The sequence below is a fragment of the Tachyglossus aculeatus genome, chromosome 22 (assembly GCF_015852505.1).
Source record: "Tachyglossus aculeatus isolate mTacAcu1 chromosome 22, mTacAcu1.pri, whole genome shotgun sequence".
Classification (NCBI taxonomy): Eukaryota; Metazoa; Chordata; class Mammalia; order Monotremata; family Tachyglossidae; genus Tachyglossus; species Tachyglossus aculeatus.
The window spans coordinates 40462285-40476533 of record NC_052087.1 but is presented as its reverse complement, the minus strand read 5'-3'; the positions used below and the strand labels follow the sequence as shown (position 1 = coordinate 40476533).

General features: G+C 45.2%; 1 protein-coding gene across 4 annotated transcripts in view; it reads right to left on the bottom strand.

Annotated features, from left to right (window-relative positions):
• Positions 1-14249, bottom strand: part of SBF2 (SET binding factor 2) — a 586574-nt gene that overhangs the window by 447397 nt on the left and 124928 nt on the right. For all 4 annotated transcript variants that reach the window (XM_038765198.1, XM_038765199.1, XM_038765200.1 and 1 more), the window contains exon 2: positions 7214-7299. In XM_038765198.1, coding sequence (XP_038621126.1) covers positions 7214-7299 — 86 coding nt within the window. The remainder of the gene's footprint in view (positions 1-7213; positions 7300-14249) is intronic.

Below are 14249 nucleotides of genomic sequence, written 5' to 3'. Positions count from 1 at the left end.
ACGGCATGGGGAAAAATATCCCATACTAAAAAGGGCAACCATCACACTCGGTTTTCTCCAACCTTCCTTCAACTTGTACTTCCCAAGCGCTTAGTACAGTGCTCTGCACACAGTAAGTGCTCAATAAATATTATTGAATGAATGAATGCATGCATGAATGAATGAATGAATGAAACAGAAGACTGAGCTGGAGGGAAGGCATTTTTTATTCTTACAATAAAAAAAAATTCTAATAATATTTGTTAAGCACTTACTATGTGTCCAGCACTGTTCTAAGCACTGGGGTAGATACAAGATAATCAGGTTGGACCCAGTCCCTGTCCCTCGTGGGGTTCACAGTTTTCATCCCAATTTTACAGACAAGGAAACTGAGGAACGGAAAAGTTAAGTAACTTGCCCAAGGTCACACGGCAGTATACAAGCGGCGGAGCCGGGATTAGAACCCAGGCCCTTCCGATTCCTAGGCCTGGGCTCTATCCAGTAGGCCATGCTGCTTCCCGAAGGGCTGCTGCTGTTCCCAGATTGCCAAGGAAGTTTTTTCAACGCCTCACGGTGCCATGGGACACCTCGGAATCTCAGCTGGCTAGGCTTGTTCCTCCAGCTTCGGCTGGCACGGAAAAACTGTGGCGGCACTGGAGTTCAAGCCCCAGTGGAGGGTAGCCTAGTAGCCAAAATTAAACCTTTGAGCAACATCCCTCCCATACACATCCTCAACCATGGGGCAATATTCTGGGAAAATCCAGAGTTTCACAAAGACCCAAGCCAAGCCAGAGTCACTTCACGAGGGGTCACTCCAGGCCAAGCTGCTCCTTTCTGGTCAGAAACTTCCCAGAGGTCTCAGATGATTCTGGGGTCTTCCTGAGGTTCCCGGTGGACTTGAGGAGATAATAATAATAGTAATTGTGAAATCTGTTAAGTGCCTACTATGTAATAATGATAATAATGGTGGTATTTGTCAAGCGCTTACTATGTGCCAAGCACTGTTCTAAGCGCTGGGGTAGATACAAGGTAATCAGGTTGCCCCACATGGGGCTCACAGTCTTAATTCCCATTTTACAGATGAGGGGACTGAGGCCCAGAAAAGTGAAATGACTTGCCCAAAGTCACACAGCTGACAAGTGGCGGAGCCGGGATTTGAACCCATGACCTCTGACTCCAAAGCCCGGGCTCCTTCCACTGAGCCACACTGCTTCCCTATTCCCTACTATGTGCCAGGCACTACACTAAGCACTGGGGTGGATACAAGCAAACTGGGCTGGACAAAGACCCTGTCCTGCTTGAGGTTCAGAGTCTTAATCCCCATTTTACAGTTGAGGTAACTGAGGCACAGAAATTCATTCATTCATTCATGCTGGGGTGCGGCTGCTGCCCCTCCTGACCGACTGCCCTAGACAAGCAGCGTGGCTCAGTGGAAAGACCACGGGCTTTGGAGTCAGAGGTCATACTGTATATATGTATATATGCTTGTACATATTTATTACTCTATTTACTTATTTATTTTGCTTGTATATATCTATTCTATTTATTTTATTTTGTTAGTATGTTCGGTTTTTGTTCTCTGTCTCCCCCTTTTAGACTGTGAGCCCACTGTTGGATAGGGAGGATAGGGACTGTCTCTATATGTTGCCAACTTGTACTTCCCAAGCGCTTAGTACAGTGCTCTGCACACAGTAACCGCTCAATAAATATTATTGATTGATTGATGGATTCAAGTCCCGGCTCCGCCAATTGTCAGCTGTGTGTGTGACTCTGGGCAAGTCATTTAACTTCTCTGTGCCTCAGTTACCTTATCTGTAAAATGGGGATGAAGACTGTGAAGCCCCTGCGTGGGACAACCTGATCACCTTGTAACCTCCCCCACGCTTAGAACAGTGCTTTGCACACAGTAAGCACTTAACAAATACCAACACTATTATTATTATTATTATTCGTTCAATTGTATTTCTTAAGAGCTTACTGTGTGAAGAGCACAGTACTACGCGCTTAGGAAAATACAATAAAACAATAAACTGTGACATTCCCTGCCCACAACAAGCTCGCAGTCTAGAGTGGGAGAGACAGGCATCGATACAAATAAATAAAATGACAGATATGTACATAAGTGCTGTGGGGTTGTGGGTGGGGGGGGGAGAGAGCAAAAGGAGCAAGTCAGAGCAATGCAGAAGGGAATGCGAGATGAGGTAAAGTGGGGCTTAGACTGGGAAGGCCTCCTGGAGGCCTTCTATAAGGCTTTGAAGCCGGTGAGAGTGAAGTGATTTGCACAAGGCCACAGAGCAGACAAAAGGTGGAGCTTGAAATTAGAACCCATGACCTTGTTCAGGCAGAATCTCCTCACCCTGGGCTTCCAGGCTGTCCATCCCCTCACCCTCTCCTACCTCACCTCCCTTCTCTCCTTCTCCAGCCCAGCCCACACCCTCCGCTCCTCTGCTGCTAATCTCCTCACCGTTAGGCCTCGTTCTCGCCTGTCCCGCCGTCGACCCCCGGCCCACGTCCTCCCCCGGGCCCGGAATGGCCTCCCTCTGCCCATCCGCCAAGCTAGCTCTCTTCCTCCCTTCAACGCCCTACTGAGAGCTCCCCTCCTCCAGGAGGCCTTCCCACACTGAGCCCCTTCCTTCCTCTCCCCCTTGTCCCCCTCTCCATCCCCCTCGTCTTACCTCCTTCCCTTCCTCACAGCACCTGTATATATGTATATATGTTTGTACATATTTATTCTCTATTTATTTATTTCACTTGTACCTATCTATTCTATTTATTTTATTTTGTTAGTATGTTTGGTTTTGTTCACTGTCCCCCCCTTCTAGACTGTTAGCCCACTGTTGGGTAGGGACTGTCTCTATATGTTGCCAGCTCGTACTTCCCAAGTGCTCAGTACAGTGCTCTGCACACAGTAAGCGCTCAATAAATACAACTGATTGATTGATTGATTGTACTTCCCAAGCGCTTAGTACAGTGCTCTGCACACAGTAAGCGCTCAATAAATACGATTGAATGAATGAATGAATGACCTTCTGACCCCAGGCCCGGGCTCTCTCCACTATGCCATGCTGCCTTTGACACTGTGGACCACCCCCTTCTCCTCAATACACTAACCAACCTTGGCTTCACGGACTCCGTCCTGTCCCGGTTCTCCTCATATTCCTCCCGCCGTTCATTCCCAGTCTCCTTCACGGGACCCTCCTCACCGTCCCATCCCCTAACTCTAGGGGTTCACTCATTCATTCATTCAATCGTATTTATTGAGCGCTTACTGTGTGCAGAGTACCGGACTAAGCACTTGGGAAGGACAAGTTGGGTTCTTCAAGGGTCAGTTCTTGGTCAATCAATCAATCAATCAATCGTATTTATTGAGCGCTTACTGTGTGCAGAGCACTGTACTAAGCGCTTGGGAAGTACAAGTTGGCAACATATCATCATCATCAATCGTATTTATTGAGCACTTACTATGTGCAGAGCACTGTACTAAGCGCTTGGGAAGTACAAATTGGCAACATCTAGAGACAGTCCCTACCCAACAGTGGGCTCACAGTCTAGAAGGGGGAGACAGAGAACAAAACCAAACATATTAACAAAATAGAATAGATACGTACAAGTAAAATAGAGTAATAAATATGTACAAACATATAGACATATATACAGGTGCTGTGGGGAAGGGAAGGAGGTAAGGCGGGGGGACGGAGGGGGAGAGGAAGGAGGGGAAGGCCTCCTGGAGGAGGTGAGCTCTCAGTGGGGCCTTGAACACTGCCCCTCTGGGTAGGAATTGTCTCTGTTGCCAAAATGTACTTTCCAAGCGCTTAGTACAGTGCTCTGCACACAGCAAGCGCTCAATAAATACGATTGAATAAATGGAAGGAATGTACTCCACCACCATGAGATGCTCCAGAGGTCTTCAAAATCCTAGGAGTTCTCAGAGCCATTCTAGGCTCCCTCGAGAAAGCCGCTCCGACCCCTATCCTACAGCCAACCCTTACTTTCCCTGCTTTGGCTATAGCCTCTCCCGAGACTAACCAAACCTCCTTGTCAGTTCCGGGTTTACCCAGGGCCGTCCCAAACTTTGGGGGCCCCACCTACCTGTGGGTTTGGGGGAATCGGCAGTTTTCACCACAAGAAAATGGAGGTTGCAAGTTAACCAAAAACGCAGGTGGACAATCTTACACTTTTCCCTTTCTCTATCCCGAAGTGGCGGTTGTCTACCGAGTACTTGATGATTTTTCTGACCGCCCTACCCCTCTTTCGGCTGCTTCAAAATCCTGAGGATCTAGGATTCGTATTCTGGGACCTTGAGCGCACGAGAAGCAACTCGGCCTAGTGGACAGAGCGAGGACGTGAGAGTCAGAAGGACCTGGGTTCTAATCCTGACTCTGCTGCATAGCTGCTGTGCGATCTTGGGCAAGCCACTTAACTTCTCCGTGCCTCAGTTATCTCCTCTGAAAAATGGAAATTAAGACTGTGAGCCCCATGTAGGACAGGGACTCTGTCCAACTCGATCTGTTTGTAACCACCCCAGCACTTAGAACTACGTCTGGTACATAATGAGCTCTTAACAAATACCACATTATTATTTTTAGTATTATCATTATTATAAATTCAGGTACCGCTGAGTAGACTGATGTCCAATCGATAACCCCACCTCACAATCCCCCCATTTTAGTACTGAACTCGAGTGGGTATTTCAGGTCCAGGCTGCTACAGAACTCACAGTACTAAATCCCAATATTGTTCTGACTCAGCAAATACATTCCACATCATTTTCAGATTATCTGGGTGTTTGCATTTCTGAAAGCCTCTCTTGACCCCACCGCCCCCTCCAGTTATCGCCCTATCTCCCTCCTACCCTTCCTTTCCAAATTCCTACAGCGAGTCGTCTACACTCATTGCCTCAAATTCCTCAACTCCAACTCTCTCCTGGACCCCCTCCAATCTGGCTTCTGTCCCCTCCACTCCACCGAAACGGCCCTCTCAAAGGTCAACAATGACGTCCTTCTGGCCAAATCCAACGGCTCCTACACTATCCTAATCCTCCTCGACCGTTCAGCTGCCTTTGACACTGTGGACCATCCCCTTCTCCTCAACAGGTCATCCAACCTTGGCTTCACAGGCTCCATGCTCTCCTGGTTCTCCTCATCTCTCCGGCCATTCATTCTCAGTCTCTTTCGCGGGATCCTCCTCCCCGTCCCATCCCCTAACTCTAGGGGTTCCTCAAGGGTCAGTTCTTGGTCCCCTTCTGTTCTCCATCTATACTCACTTCTTTGGTGAACTCATTCGCTCCCACGGCTTCAGCTATCATCTCTACGCAGATGACACCCAAATCTACATCTCCTTCCCTGTCCTCTCCCCCTCCCTCCAGGCTCACATCTCCTCCAGCCTTCAGGACATCTCCAACTGGATGTCCACCCGCCACCTAAAAGTCAACATGTCCAAGACTGAGCTCCTTATCTTCCCTCCCAAACCCTGTCCTCTCCCTGACTTTCCCGTCACTGTGGACGGCACGACCATCCTTCCCGTCTCACGAGCCCGCAGCCTTGGTGTCATCCTTGACTCCGCTCTCTCATTCGCCCCACACATCCAATTCCGTCACCAAAACCTGCCGATCTCACCTTCACAACATCGCCAAGATCCGCCCTTTCCTCTCCATCCAAACAGCTGCCTTGTTGGTACAATCTCTCATCCTATCCCAACTGGATTACTGCATCAGCCTCCTTTCTGATATCCCATCCTCCTGTCTCTCCCCACTTCAGTCTCTATTTCACTCCGCTGTTCGGATTATCTTTCTACAGAAACGCTTCTGTTTATCTATTTTGATGCTATTGATGCCTGTCTGCTTGTTTTGCTGTCTGTCTCCCCTTTCTAGATTGTGAGCCCGTTGTTGGGGAGGGATTGTCTCTGTTGCCGAACTGTACTTTCCAAGCGCTTAATACAGTGCTCTGCACACAGTAAGCACTCAAAAAATACGACTGAGTGAATAAATGAATGAAACCAGCCATCAGCAAAGAGCAGCTCCTGAATGACTGCTTCCAACACACCGAGTCAGTATATCCTGAGATCCCCTACCTGGTCATCATTAAAATGGTCAAAGAACGGAAAAATGAATCTGTATTTTTTAACAATGAAAATCACGGACATTGCTTCTGCGATGGCCATTAAAAAATATTTGGAAAGGCAAGAAGATTCCCTCAATACCCACAGATGTTTTTATACTCTTCCTTCACCCAAATATATGCACCCATTTTTCAAAATGATCACTCTCCATTAAATCCATAGACTCCTTCATTCTACCCTAAAGATATCCAAATACTATGAGCCAACCATAATACTAGCACTAAATTTAGTTTCAATGAATTCCACTGTCCACAAAAATCATTGCTCTTTTCTGAAACGAATCTCTTGCTTTCTCAGTCGGCTTGCTTTCCACATGCCTTAAACTCTGTAAAGGAGAATTGGGTTTTATTTTCACACTGTCTCATTACCCTACATTAATGAAAATACTGTATTATATTTAATGTTAGTGAATCTGAAATGTGGTATCAGGAAAAATGCAAGTGACATTTTTAATCGTTAGAAAGAGTGCAGATATCCGCACCCAATTCAGAGCAATTTGCACGTGTAAACTTAAAAAACTTCTTAATGATGCTGACACTTGGTTCTCCAATACTTAGTACAGGTCATCTGATTCAGCCCTGAACATTTCTTTTGTCGCATTACAATTAAAGAGGCTAGGATGCAAATAAGCTGGGCTATGGATGAAATGACTCATGTGGGACAGGGACAATGCCTGGGACACAGTAAGCACATAACGAATACTATTATCATTAATTACGTATTAAAACAAAAAGGAACTTATTTTCCTGGTACATTTTCAACATAAAATGAATAGTCAAAAACAGAAAATTGGGAATTTCATATTAGAATTCTGAAAGTATAAAAGCTAAAAAAGTTAAATAAACCTTCCCTTGAACTGGCTAGGATGAAATTTATTTTTATAAGCTAGGTTCGGACTTGAAGTGACTACAAGAAGGAAACTTCTTTGCTGAAATGTTACTCGCTCTTATTTTTAGGGTAAACTGCCATTTTAATAAAAAAGTTTTCTAACTTCTTCTGCTATAACCAGGCAGCTTCACCTTTCAATACCCGTGTAACACAGATTGACTGTTTCTCCATTATACTCATGATTTTGTTAACTCTAAATCAGCAAATGACAAAAGAATTCCACATTTACCAATTCAATTCCTTGTGGAAAAGGTGTATCTTCCCAATCCTTCTGAGGAAATCTCTGGATTATTTTCCCCAAACCTTCACCAGACCCTGCAAAAGACCGAAAGGAAAACGAAGATTATTGCTTTCAAGTAGTTGAAAATTCACTCATTCATTCAATCTAATTTATTGAGCGCTTACTGTAGGCCGAGCACTGGACTAAATGCTTGGAAAGTACAATTTGGCAACACATAGAGACAATCCCTACCCAACAAAGGGCTCACAGTCTAGTTTCAAATAAAACACACTCTTAAATATAACCCTACAGTCCTTTACAAGAATACGTTCATTCGGGTCCAGGGAAATGCAGAGTTTTCGAACCTCGTTCAAATCTCTATTTTATCCTTCCTAACTCCTTCCCAGGAGTGTGATGGCAGAGAGATTATGTGGCTGGAACCTGCTGAGAATCTACAGAGAAAGGGAAGATCACGACTCTCTGTTCTCTCTGATCTCCCATCCTCATGTCTCTCCCCACTTCAATCCATACTTCATGCCGCTGCCCGGATTGTCTTTGTCCAGAAACGCTCTGGGCATGTTACTCCCCTCCTCAAAAATCTCCGGTGGCTCCCAATCAACCTGCGCATCAGGCAGAAACTCCTCACCCTGGGCTTCAAGGCTGTCCATCCCCTCGCCCCCTCCTACCTCACCTCCCTTCTCTCCTTCTCCAGCCCAGCCCGCACCCTCCGCTCCTCCGCCGCTAATCTCCTCATCGGGCCTCGTTCTCGCCTGTCCCACCGTCGACCCCCGGCCCACGTCATCCCCCGGGCCTGGAATGCCCTCCCTCCGCCCATCCGCCAAGCTAGCTCTCTTCCTCCCCTCAAGGCCCTACTGAGAGCTCACCTCCTCCAGGAGGCCTTCCCAGACTGAGCCCCTTCCTTCCTCTCCCCCTCGTCCCCCTCTCTACCCCCCGTCTTACCTCCTTCCCTTCCCCACAGCACCTGTATATATGTATATGTTTGTACATATTTATTACTCTATTTATTTATTTATTTATTTTACTTGTACATATTTATTCTATTTATTTTATTTTGTTAGTATGTTTGGTTTTGTTGTCTGTCTCCCCCTTTTAGACTGTGAGCCCACTGTTGGGTGGGGACTGTCTCTATATGTTGCCAACTTGTACTTCCCAAGCGCTTAGTACAGTGCTCTGCACACAGAAAGCGCTCAATAAATACGATTGATTGATTGATTGATTGATTGACTCTCTGCCCCCATGCTTACACCCTAGCAACCGTCTCTTCTTGGCCTCCCAAGCCTCAAAGAATCCTGCCCCAGCCCCTCCACCTTTCAACTTCCACATTAGAACCCATGACCTTTCTGGATTAGAACCCATGACCTTCTGACTCCCAAGCCTGTGCTCTAAACTCTAGGCCATGTGGCTTCTCTCTTTCCAACCATTATTTAAGGACTGGGTCCTTGCCCCTGCTTCACCATTCGTTATGGGGGACAAGGACCAATTAGCAGAGAACGGAAGAAACAGTCAAGACTAGAGCTGCCCAATATGGAGGGCGAAAACAGTGAATTGATTTGTTTGTTTCTTGTTTCCTTCTTTAAAGTCATAAATAAAGAACATCTTGAGTTCAGGTTGGCTAGACTGTGAGCCCACTGTTGGGTAGGGACTGTCTCTATGTGTTGCCAACTTGTACTTCCCAGTACTTCACAGTAAGCGCTCAATAAATACGACTGATTGATTGATAACACCGGCCCACGTCCTTCCCCTGGCCCGGAATGCCCTCCCTCCACACATTCGCCAAACTAGCTCTCTTCCTCCCTTCAGAGCCCTACTGAGAGCTCACCTCCTCCAGGAAGCCTTCCCACACTGAGCCCCCTTTTCATTCATTCATTGATTCATTCAATCGTATTTAGTGAGTGCTTACTGTGTGCAGAGCACTGTACTAAGCGCTTGGGAAGTACATTTCCTCTCCTCCACCCCATCCCCCCAACCCTACCTCCCTCCCCTCCCCACAGCACTTGTATACATATTTGTACATATTTATTACTCTATTTTACTTGTACGATTACTATTCTATTTATTTTGTTAATGATGTACATATAGCTTTAATTCGATTTGTTCTGACGATTTTGACACCTGTCTACATGTTTTGTTTTGCTGTCTGTCTCCCCCTTCTAGACTGTGAGCCTGTTGTTGGGTAGGGACTGTCTCTATATGTTGCCGACCTGTACTTCCCAAGCGCTTAGTACAGTGCTCTGCACATAGTAAGCGCTCAGTAAATATGATTGATGATGATGACTCTCTCTATATGTTGCCGACCTGTACTTCCCAAGGACTTAGTACAGTGCTCAGCACACAGTAAGCGCTCAATAAATATGACTGAATACGACTGAATGAATGACAAATCTGGGGCTACTAGGGCATTCTGGGCTCGCTCCCTAATGATGAATACAGAGGGTGCTGAATAAATGCTAGTGGTTGACTGAAGTAACGGAAGGCAATCTAGCTTGCCCTCTTTCTCTTCTTCCCCCAATCAATCATCATCATCATCATCATCAATCGTATTTATTGAGCGCTTACTGTGTGCAGAGCACTGTACTAAGCGCTTGGGAAGTACAAGTTGGCAACATATAGAGACAGTCCCTACGCAGCAGTGGGCTCACAGTCTAAAAGGGGGAGATAAATCAATCAATCATCATATTTACCGAGTGTTTACTGTATGCAGAGCACTGTACTAAGCGCTTGGGAGTGTACAAATGGGGATGAAGACTGTAAGCCCCACGTGGGACAACCTTCTAGACTGTGAGCCCGTTGTTGGGTGGGGACCGTCTCTATATGTTGCCTACCTGTACTTCCCAAGCGCTTAGTACAGTGCTCTGCACACAGTTAGTGCTCAATAAATATGATTGAATGAATGAATGAATGACCCTGTATCTGCCCCAGCGCTTAGAATAGTGCTTGGCACATAGTATGTGCTTAACAGATACCGACATTATTAAGAAGCACCGTGGCTTAGTGGAAAGAGCCTGGGCTTGGGAGTCAGAGGTTGTGGGTTCTAATCCCGGCTCTGCCACTCTGCTGTGTGATCTTGGGCAAGTCACTTAACTTCTCTGTGCCTCAGTGACCTCATCTGTAAAATGGGGATGAAGACTGTGAGCCCCAAGTGGGACAACTTGATTACCTTCTATCTACCCCAGCGCTTAGAACAGTGCTTGGCACACAGTAAGTGTGTAACAAATACCAACATTATCATTATTATTACAAAGTAACAGAGTTGGTAGAAAGGTTCCTTGCCCACAGTTACAGTCTAGAGCGGGAGGCAGCCATTAATATAAACAAATTACTGGTAATGTACGCAAGTGCTATGGGGCTGCTGGAGTAAATCCAATTGCCGTTATTATTATTATTATTATTATTATTATTAAATGCATCATCATCATCATCAATCGTATTTATTGAGCGCTTACTGTGTGCAGAGCACTGCACTAAACGCTTGGAAAGTACAAGTTGGCAACATATAGAGACAGTCCCTACCCAACAGTGGGCTCACAGTCTAAAAGGGGGAGACAGAGAACAAAACCAAACATACTAACAAAATAAAATAAATATCATCATCATCAATCGTATTTATTGAGCGCTTACTATGTGCAGAGCACTGTACTAAGCGCTTGGGAAGTACAAATTGGCAACATATAGAGACAGTCCCTACCCAACAGTGGGCTCACAGTCTAAATAGAATAGATATGTACAAGTAATATAAATACATAAATATTATTTACTGCACAGGCAATGCAGAATAGAGAAGAGGAAATGAGGACTTAGGGAATCAATCGATCAATGGTATTTATTGAGCACTTTTGAGTGTACAATACAAGAGGATTAGCAGGCACGCTTCCTGCCCATCATGAGCTTACAATCTAGAGGACGAACTTACAGTCTAGAAGAAGGCCTCGTGGAGGAAATGTGCCTTCAATTAGGCTTTAAAGGTCGGGAGAGTTTGTTGGTCGGATATGAAGGGGGAGGGCACTCCAGGCGAGAGGCGGGATGTGGTGAGAAGGGGGCAGTGAGATAGACGAGACTGAATCTATCTCACTATCTCAAGGCCCTGCTGAGACCAAGGCCCTGCTGAGAACTCACCTCCTCCAGGAGGCCTTCCCAGATTGAGCCTCTTCCTTCCTCTCCCCCTCTCCCCCCTCTCCATCCCCCTGCCTTACCTCCTTCCCTTCCCCACAGCACCTGTATATATGTATATATGCTTGTACATATTTATTACTCTATTTATTTTACTTGTACATATCTATTCTATTTATTTTATTTTGTTAGTATGTTTGGCTTTGTTCTCTGTCCCCCCTTTTAGACTGTGAGCCCACTGTTGGGTAGGGACTGTCTCTATATGTTGCCAATTTGTACTTCCCAAGCGCTTAGTACAGTGTTCTGCACACAGTAAGTGCTCAATAAATACGATTGATGATGATGATGATGATGAGTTACAATGAGCCGCTTGGCAGAGGAGTGAAGAGGGTGGCCTGGGTTGTAGTAGGAGTGGAGCGCTGTAAGGTAGAGGGGGCAAGGTGATTGAGTGCTTTCATCTTCTGGGACGATTACAGTCCTAATACACTACCAAATTTTGATCACCAGACTCTGCTGAGCATAGCTCCTTTGATTTTGCTAATAATTCAGGGAACTCCCACCCAAAAGCAGTAAGGAACATTTGCGATTACAACAAAAAGGAGAGAGGAGAGTGACCTGAAGTTGTAGCAAATGGAGGTAGAAGGAGTTATTTGCGAGATAAAGCAGGGTTATGAATCAATCAATTAATCAATCGTATTTATTGAGCGCTTACTGTGTGCTGAGCACTGTACTAAGCGCTTGGGAAGTACAAGTTGGCCACATATAGAGACAGTCCCTACCCAACAGTGGGCTCACAGTCTAGAAGGGGGAGACAGAGAACAAAACCAAACGTACTAACAAAATAAAATAAATAGAATAGATATGTACAAGTAAAATAGAGTAATAAATATGTACAAACATATATACACATATACAGGTGCTGTGGGGAAGGGAAGGAGGTAAGGCGGGGGGCGGGGGGGCAAGCAACTGAAGTCATAGAGAAAGCCATGCCATGTGGGCAATCAATCATCAATCAATCATATTTATTGAGCGCTTACTGTGTGCAGAGCACTGTACTAAGCGCTTGGGAAGTACAAGTTGGCCACATATAGAGACGGTCCCTACCCAACAGTGGGCTCTCAGTCTAGAAGGGGGAGACAGAGAACAAAACCAAACATATTAACAAAATAAAATAAATAGAACAGATATGTACAAGTAAAATAAATAAATAGAGTAATAAATACGTACAAACATATATACATATATACAGGTGCTGTGGGGAAGGGAAGGAGGTAAGGCGGGGGGTGGGCAAGCAACTTAAATCATAGAGAAAGCCATGCCATTCTTTGAGGAAGCTCTCCAACAAGTGGGTGAAGACAAAATATCCGGTGCTGGGCCGGGACTTTTCCGGGAGCCGGAAAAGAAAAACACGGAGGAATTGATTACTCTGCCACAGCGGTGAGCTGAGAAACAGCCGGGATTGCTAATAGACATAACAGCTCTGTGAAGCAAAAGCGATGAAAGGGCAGTGGGTTTTGATTGCCAAGCCTCCGCCGGACTGAGCCAGGAGCTCTTGGACTAATTGGATCAACAGGACTTCCATTACTTGGGCAAATGAGTTGCCCACATCCCTGGGATAAAAGGTTGGTCACAGTTTCCCAAAAGATCCAGAAAAACTACTCCCTCACAAAACAATACTTCTAAGGCATTTTGCTTGCTATATTGATTGCTTTTAATAAGTTCCCGTCCAGATTTGAAACTACGCTGGACACCCACAACTGTACTGTGTGTTTGAGAACTTGTACTTCCCAAGCGCTTAGTACAGTGCTCTGCACACAGTAAGCGCTCAATAAATATGATTGATTGATTGATTGATCTATTAGATTCTATACTTCTTGGCCTCATTTTAAATTCTAGACTTTAACCACTTAGGTTTAACGAATGTTAGCAACCGTTCCTTGGTTTGCCAATGCTCCTAACTTTTGGTGCTCAGGTTTGTACTCTCGATAATCAATAATAAAGAGTAGCCAAGAAATACACCGAAGACTAATGCTAGGAAGACTTGCTATGAAGAGCCTGGAAAAAGTCATGAAATGCGCTGATGTAACTACTGCCACAAAAATACAAATTGTCACCTCTATGGTGTTTCCAGTGACGCTGTATGGATCTTAAAGTCGGACAGTGAAAAAACAGGATAGAAAGAACATCGATGCTTTTGAAATGCGGTGTTGGAGAAGGCTTCTGTAAATGCCATGGGCTGCCCAAAAGACAAACAAATGGATTTTAGAGCAAACTGAACCAAAGTGGTCTTTGGAAGGCAAATGACTCGATTTAGATTAGCATATTTTGGACACATAATCAGGAGGACTAATTCTCTGGAGAAGACACTAAAGCGAGGAAAAGTGCAGGGAAAATGGGGAAGAGGCAGACTAGCAGCTTGATGGATAGAGACCGTAACGACGATAACGGAAGAACTGTTAGAAAGGCTGCAGATCATCATCATCATCATCAATCGTATTTATTGAGCGCTTACTATGTGCAGAGCACTGTACTAAGCGCTTGGGAAGTACAAATTGGCAACGTATAGAGACAGTCCCTACCCAACAGTGGGCTCACAGCCTAAAAGGGGGAGACAGAGAACAAAACCAAACATACTAACAAAATAAAATAAATAGAATAGATTTATTACGGAAGAGGACAGGACGTTCTGGAGAAGGTGCATCCCTGGTGTAGTTATGAATCGGAAACAACTCAACAGCATTTAATAATAATATAATAATAACAACGAAGCCCTAGGGCTCTTACCAAAAAAATCCTGTAAAATGTTTTCAGATTAAAAAAAAAAACCAGTCACTGAAAATAAGCGGGCTTGACTATCTTCTGATTTCCCCTTGTAGTTGTGAAGGGTAGGTCGCCTCGGGGAGAACAAATCTTTACA